Source organism: Hesperophylax consimilis, chromosome 13 (genome assembly GCF_061612785.1).
Source record: "Hesperophylax consimilis isolate HC1 chromosome 13, BYU_Hcon_1.0, whole genome shotgun sequence".
NCBI classification, from domain to species: Eukaryota; Metazoa; Arthropoda; class Insecta; order Trichoptera; family Limnephilidae; genus Hesperophylax; species Hesperophylax consimilis.
In genome coordinates this window covers 25,155,888-25,164,988 of record NC_142848.1, presented here as the reverse complement: position 1 = coordinate 25,164,988, position 9,101 = coordinate 25,155,888, and the positions used below count along the sequence as shown (strand labels likewise).

Sequence of the window (9,101 nt, the reverse complement as noted above, 5' to 3'; positions counted from 1 at the left end):
AATTTTTATCACATGTTTATTAACTCCAAGGAGTTGTGTTAAAAAGATATATTTCTGTTTTGATGTTTTCTTTAATACAACAGATTAATGTACAAAAGGACAATGTACACCACCATTTTGCTTATTAAAATTTAATAAATTAACATTACATTGGCTCTGGTCGTCAGATGACGTAAGTAAAAGAGATGTTTTAGGCGGCAGATTTGAAGCGATGGTCGGCCAATATTATAAGTGTGTCCCGCGCAACTTAACTGCCTTCAAATTATAAAAAAAGAAATAAAAATATTTGTTACAAGTAAAAACAAATTGTATGTTTCTCGATATATTTGATAATATATAATGTGATATTGAATATAGCGCCGTGCTGCAGTGTTGTTAGGCTGTATTCAGGCGTTCCTCCGGTGGTGGGAGAGGTGGCTGGGAGCTCGTACAATTTGATTGGAATAATGTTTACTAGGGCAGCAGGAATAAGCATTTACAGCTTGTCCAGATACTGCGCCAAGTCTGGGAGTCCCTCCTTCAATCCCTTCCTCTTCCTGATGTCCTGCACCACCTGCCAGGGCTTGGTTCCCACATCAGCTGGGTCTCCGGGCAGCACCTGCCAGTGGTCGAACACGCACTGGGGGAAGGCCTGTCCTCCCGTGTTGGAGCGGAGGTCAGCAGTGAAGCCAAACGACTCGTTGACGGGCAAGTAGGCCTTGACCACGAACATGGGGGTTCCGGCAACCTGCATCTCCTCAAACACGTGTCCTCGGCGACGATTGAGGACTCCGTAGATACCTCCCACAGCAACTTCGGGGCACTGGATCTCGCACAAATACACAGGCTCCATGAGGCGGGGCTGGGCGGTGATGAGGCAAGCGTACAAGCACCGACGGGTGGTGGGGATGATCTGGCCACCACCACGATGGATGGCGTCAGTGTGGAGGGTAACATCATAGATGTTGAACCTGACTCCACGCAGATTCTCCTCGGCCAGTACTCCCTCCTTGGCAGCCCATTGGAAACCAGCAACCATGGAGTCCTTGATCTCGTTCAGGTATTGTACTCCCTTGGTGCAATCCATCAGCACGTTGGGGCCGTTACCGTCGGGACCGAAGCACCAGATCTTACGGGCCTCTGTCACATCATAGTCGTACTTCTCGTTCAGGTAACGGGCACGAGTCTTGAAGTCATCACGGGGGTTGACCTTGCCGTCATCGATATCCTCAGCCAAACCATCAGGCATGGGCTGCGACCTCATGTACAGACGGTTGTGCTTGTTGGGAGACTTGGACAGACACATCTGGTCAGACTCCTCTCCGACTGTCTCGCGGTATGACACAACGGGGTCAGATTTCTTAATGGGAATGCAAGCGTGGTCTTCTTCCAGATCCTTGAGACAGATCTCAAGATGGAGTTCTCCAGCTCCGGCAATGATGTGCTCACCGGACTCTTCAATGATGCACTGCACCATAGGATCTGACTTGGCCAGACGCTTAAGTCCTTCCACCAACTTGGGGAGATCAGCGGGGTTCTTGGGCTCAACGGCCACTCGCACGACTGGGGATACGGAGAACTTCATGACCTTCATGTTGTGGGCATCCTTGAATGTGGTGATGGTTCCGGTCTTGACGAGGAACTGATCGACTCCGACCAGTCCGCAGATGTTTCCGCAGGGCACATCTTCGATGGCTTCTGTGTAACGTCCCATCATGAGGATGGTGCGCTGAATGGTCTTTTCGCAGGCATCTTCTTTCTTTCCGGGGGTGAAGTTGGGGCCCAGGATGCGAGCCTTCTGTCCAGTGGACACCTGGAACAAAATCAACCATTGTTAGTAAAGGCATGACTGAAGAAAGGGTTCAATGACAATCAATTAGCTTTATTACTACAAAGATAAGGTTTTATCATTCTAGTAGCATGTGTTGTGAGATATAAAATTTCTTATCTATTTACATAAAAATTACGAGTCATAATAATCATGTTGACATGCAGACTTCAATAATGCACAAGGTCACAAATGATAGAATTTATGACTTATCTAAATAAGTTAAGCCACGACTTCATATTAAATTGGAATAAGAATTTGCAGAAAATTGAAAAGCTGTCAGAAAGGTTTGTGATCATCAAGTTCATGACTCTGTAAAAGTGAGTAGTCCTTTTAGCGGCACTGAATGCACACTGATTGTCGGAAAACTCGTGAGATGAGCCATGAGAATTGATCAGCAATTTTGTATCATCATTCAGCCGAGTCTGGGAAGGGTTATGCAAAGGAGAGTAGAATATGGTAATTACCCTTCCGGAGAACACACGTCCGAAGGCGTAGAACCTTCCCTTGTCAGATGTGGGCACCATCTTGGAGATGTACATCATGAGGGGAGCGAGGGGATCGCAGTTCTGGAAGAAAAACGATCAAATTAGTATTAAATTAAAGCATGTGTCATTTTAATTCAGGCAAGTTGAATATTGGTGCACATTGTTTTGGTGGTTCAATTCATGTCAATATAATAAAGCACCAGCTTCATATTGGGGGAAAAAAATCTGGTAAGAAATGTCTACAACTTGGTAAGTTTTTAGATTCTCACGGCCAAAAGCATTTTTGTTGTTTGTTTTTGGGGTGATATGCGCAACACGGCATAACACCCCAAAAACAAACAACAAAAAAGTCTACCACTTGTTTCGAAAACTTAATAATAGTGATTGGAACATTTCCACAAAACAGAGGTTTTTGTGAGAGCTCACCCCAAGTGCGCTTTACAACTTAATTACAATCTGTGAAATGTTACTATTCAAACAGAATGTTCCACAAGTACAAGAATATGATGGGTTTATATAAGTACCTTGATGCCCATAGCGGCTTCATCATCATGGGGTCCCTCGTACAGCATCTCCATACGGTACCTCTGTGCTACCACAGGGGATGGCAGATGGATGGCAATCATCTGCAGCAGTGCCTCTCCAGCAGGCAGCCAGGTGCGCATGACCACCTTCAGCAAGGCCTTGCCATCCTTGTCCTTATCCTCGTGCTTGAGGGTGACGCCAATCTTCACCAACAGCTGGTCTACTTCCTCCTTGCGGTAGTTCATGATGGAGTCGAACACCTTGTAGATGGGATCCAGCACGTACATGCAGAAGGAACGCTTGTTGTCGGCCTCCTTCATGCGTGCCCACTTCTTTGTCTTTCCGTTGAAGAAGTTCTCTCCCCACAGCCTGGAATGTTACAAAACAATATTGAGCTTTTCCTTAAGAATACATATACCTAATAATCAATGCGATCTGCCAACCGAATGTTGTCAATTTGACATCTATCAATTTTCATAGTATAGTGAAACTCTTTGAAAGAAGTTTTCCAAGGGACCGGAAAAACTTCTAATTGAGCCATTTTTCAAATTCAGTCTTCCAAGGGACCGAAAAAATCAAAACGTCCTAAGGTAGTTTCAATGTAACGGATTAATAATATACAAAGCAGACTAGTTTCATTGGTAAATCGCTACTCACTTGTTCATTAGCTTGACGACATCGATCTTGAACTTCTCAGCGTACATCTCTGAGAACTGCTTGAGGGTGAAGGCCCACCCGTGCAGGCCGGATCCAAAGCCGACGGATCCCTTGCTGGGGTCCACCCTGACCTCTCCCATGGGCCCTGAATCGTCGCTGTAGGTGGCAATGATGACGTTGATGTTCTCCACGATGCGCTGGAAGGTCTGGTAGAGTTCCTCCGAGTCCAGCTGCAGCTCAAGCAGGGCGCGGTCCATCTTGTTCATGAACACAATGGGCTTGATCCTCTCGGCGATGGCTTGACGCAGGACGGTCTCAGTCTGTACGCACACACCTGTACAAATATATCACATTATTAGTATTAAAGAATTGGAAACCACCAGCAGCAGCGGGAGGGTTTAGAGGCAAATATAACTCCAAGCATTATAACCAACTACTCATCAAGCCACATATTGTATCTCGGGTATCAACAAGTAGGCAATCTGAAGAAACGCAACTCTTTATAGGCGAGTTCTGCCAACATGCCATTTGCACAGCTATCTATGACTGTTTTCGATTACTATTTCTGTCAAGACTATTTTCAGCTAAAAATGTCATTTCCATCATGAAATAAATTAAGACAAGATTTCATATTATTTGTTGGGTTTCAAGAAACAGTGTATTTGTGGCCATACTGGCGTAGCGTAACCCGCTAGGACATAAAGATAGAGGTCCCGAGATAGCGTTTAGCCAGTGCGGCTCTTGTATCTACTTCCATAGCACCGCCCACACCATCCTCGGCTGCGAGGCCCCACCCTGGAAGGGGGCGCCCTGGAAACCTAGGAGGGGCACGTGTTGTGCTGGAAGATGTATTTTTATAATAGAATACATAGATATTTTAGCCTAATTTGCAATATTGTTAATAATGTAATTGTGATGACAATGCAAATAATCCAAGATTGCAGAGTAGTGCGTAGAGAATCCTAAAGATAAAAGACACATAATTACTTTATTATTATTCAATATGTTTTGTAAATTTACACATTCGATTATCTCGAGTGGGAGATAATTACTAATTGCAGTATCGCCCCGGACGAAATACTGAATTGAATATTTAATGAAATGGCTTTATACATGTTTTGCCACTAAATGTGAACAGCAGGATGATTTCCCATCATCCTCTTCCAACTTCCTTCTCACAGCTTTCTTCAACCTTTCATAAAACTGGGGATGTCATGTTCCCTGATCGCACTGTTGGAAGTTCATGTAGTCATTACATAATATAAAATAAATTCAACAGATGTCCTATTAATACAAAATTTATTATTTCACAACATTGTGCAATATATATTTTTATGACTAATATAACCTATGGCATAAAAATTTAAAGTTTATTAGTTTTAGGACAGGGCATTCATTGAAATTTTTCTTGTATTATATCCTAACATACTTATCGACACAAGCAGACAAAGGGGGACCTAACTAATACTTTTAAAATGAGATTTGGTTGTATGCACAGCAGTTTACATTTTTTTGCCCCCTGACAGCATAGTTAAATATGTAAATAGGTATTTGAAGTTACCTGAGACGCAATCTACAACGACGAGGGCTCCGTCAGTTACGCGGAGAGCGGCAGTGACCTCGGAGGAGAAGTCAACGTGCCCGGGGGAGTCGATCAGGTTGATAAGGAAACCCTTCTCCGACTTCTCACGCTGGTCAGGGTGGGTGATGAACACGCAATCCTTCTCGTCCAGCTCAAAGTACATGGAGATGGCGCTGTAATACAAAATAAACACATTCAAATAGTGTACAAACTCAAGTACAGTATGGCTGCACCAGTCAGGAGTACTCCTTTCCCGATCTGACCAGGACTCTTTGGTAGGACTTCGAATACACGCTCTGAGAATGTACTGAGCCAGTATACGCAGTGAGCAGACAATAGAAACAAAGGTAGATATGGCGTGGAAATTTGCCAACTGAAACCTAGCGACGACCAAACCGCACAGACTATCAAAGCGGTGGCCAATGAAAGAAGTGTTTAGTGTGTAAGTAGAAACAAAGGCGTTGCTGTGCGTGGTTGCGATTAGCAGTGGTATATGTGAATATTGGCAACGCATTGGGCAAGCAGTCCGATAGTATTAACGGTTAGGACCCATCTCCCTTGTTTCTATTATCAATGGCAGCAAACTAAAGTCAAAATAGGAATATAGGATAGACAAGGAACAATAGATTGAGCTTTTCTTTTTCTTATTTATCCTTGTGTATATATATATACACAGGCACTTTTGTTGAAGATCTCCTACGTTTATTTTGAGTTTCAACATCAGTGACTTATAAATAATTCACATTTGTATCAATATTTCATAATTTCAAAAGAGTGCCATGCCCAATGGCCCTATGATATTTAATAATTTTCTACATTTTTATAATACAGAGTTATGACAGTTTTAAGCACACTGCTCATCCTATCCAACAAAATAAAACATTGTTCTAGACTAAAAACTGTTTGTTATTTTCATCAGTATGCTAGGAATTTGGTAATAAAATAGATAAAAAGTGGAATTAATTTCGAAAGGTACTTTAAGAAATCATACTATTCTAATTTTAGATTGGTATGCAACAAGTAATCTCAGTTTATTATCAATCTGAACATGTGATGAATGTTTATTTCATAATGATGGTGTAATATTGTGACATTTAAAAATGTAAATAAAAGTACATGAGGTACGGTATTCAATCATAGAAATCGTTTTCAATAAAAAAAATCAGCGAAAGTAAGAATATTGTGTAGTAAGTCAAGAAAAAGAAAGATTAAAATGGGGAGAGAAATGGAATGTAGAACATATTGCAAATTCAGTGCAAAAATGTGTGGCTGAAACGCTGGGGTTGGGTGGTAGAAAAGAAAGACTTCGCCCAAGGGGGGTAATTACGCAGGTGTAATAAGAAAGTGGTGCACTTACGTGGACTTGATGGTGATACACCTGTCTTGCTCATCCTTGCGGGTGTCGGTGAAGCGGGTCTCTCCGGCCTTAGCGCCGGCGATGATTCCGGCCTTGGAGACCAGGGAATCCGTCAGGGTCGACTTGCCGTGGTCAACGTGAGCGATGACGGACATGTTACGGATGTTCCGCTTCTTGTCCATCATGCCACGGATCTCGTCTACGGTGAAATTCACCTAAAACAAAGGACGCCGCCATTAGTAACGTGCAGCACAAACGGGCGAAGAAACTGTAACACACGACTCCTTCTGATCCCCGCGAAACTTTTGACATTACACTGCTGAAAACGGCCACGACCTCGTGCACGTCAACGTGTAACACAAAACATTTTTCCAGTAAACTTTGTAGCACTCGAAGAACTTTCCTTTGATGAACGTGAAAACATTTTAACTTCATGCAAATGCATGCATCAATAATACACTTTGTCACGACAGCTGGAATAAAACACTTACGTTCAATCTTCATACTTCAAACTGGGATTTCACTCGGTGGTGCAATAGACTCAAATATCATATTTTGTAACATGGACGCGAATAATAAATAGACCATAATATGAAAGACACTTTGCTGATTATTTTAAAACAGAAATCGGCATGTTTAATTACTTACCATGGTGGATGTTTTCCGATGTCGCTGGCTAAGTCAAAATTACGATACGCCGTTAATGGCGATCAACCCGGGAAAGGAAAAGGCAATGTAAAATGCCACGAACGAAAACGCACTAGAGAGCAGCACTGTCGATATATTTTGACCAATCAAATTGCAGCAAAAACCAAAGAGAATATTAAAGCCCCCCATACATGAAATAAAATAGAAACTGAGTCGACTACGGATTTTTTGTTAAGAATGGTTTTTTTTTCTTTTCCAAAATTATTATTTTTTATTAACGAGGGCCTTACTGAAAACGTGTTGAATAAAATTAAAAGCATGTTTATTATTAAAGGGATCACTGTTCATTTGCCCCACAGAAACCTATTATTTTTATCTCAATACGACATTCCTATGTCAAGCAACTTGAAATGTTTTATAATTGTATATAGAAAAATATTTTTATTGACTTAGTTTAGTGATGAATTTATATATTAAAAAAAATATGCGTGACCTGTAACCTATGGCCTGTTACGCCAAGCTACTCTTTAAAAGTTGTTATACACACATAATTTTTTTTCTCATTTGTGTTCGAAAGTTCGATACAAAGAAAAAACAACATAACTCGATATTTTGATAAAATAAGCTTTTTTTAAATTTATAATTTTGATCTGTGGATGAAATATATGATATTCATTTTGATTTTCATCTAATAAATAGCTTTTTATATAAATTTTCAAATATAAAAAACTCACCTCTCAATTTCTGAAAACCTTTTGTTTAAAAAAATATTTATTATGCACCCATAATATGTTTTTTTAAATTTAATTTCATACATTTTCTTTGTGTTGCCATTAAAATCCTTTTAACTTCTTGGGTGCTGCCGATGCCGAAAGGCACAATCAAAAAATAATAACTTCTCTGAATATAATAAGATATTCTGGGAAAACTACTTATAGGTAGATTCATTTTGCAATAGTTATTAACATTTGAGGTTGCAATTGTTTAACTCTTGGTATGTCAAACCAAAATTTTCGCAGCCGTCAGCGGAATTTATTTTCGTAACAAATAATGTGTTTTTTTGCAAAATTATGTTTACAAATATTGATAAAAAATCTTCCATAATTAGTTTCTACAGAATAGCTCAGACAACTGATTTTTTGATTATCCAAATGGATTTGTTGGCTTACAAGCGATTAAATTTGTGTAATATTTTGCCATACTGTATCTATATATAATTCCTTGGTGCCTGTAAACGAAAAAGATAATTTTTCTATCATTGCTTTTTGCCCAACACATGTCTTGCCCGGCAAGGTTTTGGTGTGCAAGTTTTGTCAATATTATCACGAGAGTAACATAAATACTTAATATATTACATAAGACAAATCCACTATACACCAGCACGAACACAATCAATAACTCCACCAATCTTTTATAAACTTGGGAGACGATCATAATATGACGGACATAGGTTCGACCCGGCAATATTGCCATAATAATAGCTGAGCGACTCCACCGGCAAGACAGAGACAGAGCAGTAAGTCGACCAGAAAAGGCCAAACATAACAATGTTGGGCTACATTGCCCGATAATAGGATACCTTGTCAATTCCTATTACAAGACTGAATACTTAAAATCATGTATGATCGTGTAAGAAATGTGGAGATCCGCAAAGAATGCAAGATTGATGTAAGCGTAATGAGTAAGATTAAGAAAGGGACGCTTAGATGGTTTGGGCATGTAGAGCGAATGAGCGAAGAAAGCAGTGTAAGGAGAATATATAACACAAATGTAAATGGTAGCGCAAGTAGGGGATGCCCGAGGAAGACTTGGCAAGATCAAGTGAACTAGTTACTTTAGTCGAGCCATGGCAAGAGTCAGAATAATAGAAGATTATATATGTATGTGAATGAGGCAAGGAGTGTGTGTCAAGACCTAGTTGTCTGTCCGTGCTCTCTGCCTATCCTGTCTAGAACGGTTTGATGGTTAGTTTAAAAAGTTTTCCACCATATTATCAAAACTCTACACAATGTTTTTCATCTCTATGACAATGATAGA

General features: G+C 40.5%; 1 protein-coding gene across 1 annotated transcript; it reads right to left on the bottom strand.

Moving 5' to 3' along the window:
• Positions 1-51: 51 nt before the first annotated feature.
• On the bottom strand, positions 52-7,195 carry eEF2 (eukaryotic translation elongation factor 2). Its single transcript, XM_089638911.1, has 7 exons — positions 7,065-7,195; positions 6,417-6,631; positions 5,039-5,232; positions 3,478-3,811; positions 2,820-3,189; positions 2,275-2,376; positions 52-1,792 (listed from the first exon to the last, which is right to left on the bottom strand). The coding sequence occupies exons 1-7, from the start codon at positions 7,065-7,067 to the stop codon at positions 476-478; spliced, it is 2,535 nt and encodes an 844-aa protein (XP_089495037.1). The 5' UTR covers positions 7,068-7,195; the 3' UTR covers positions 52-475.
• Positions 7,196-9,101: the final 1,906 nt, after the last annotated feature.

Bases quoted from the DNA above. Each gene is read 5' to 3' on its own strand.
- eEF2 (XM_089638911.1), bottom strand. The intron at 3,190-3,477 runs GTGAGTAGCGAT...GTAACATTCCAG, and splicing joins GTCGTCAAGCTAATGAACAA to GCTGTGGGGAGAGAACTTCT. The intron at 2,377-2,819 runs GTACTTATATAA...TTTTTCTTCCAG, and splicing joins AAGCCGCTATGGGCATCAAG to AACTGCGATCCCCTCGCTCC.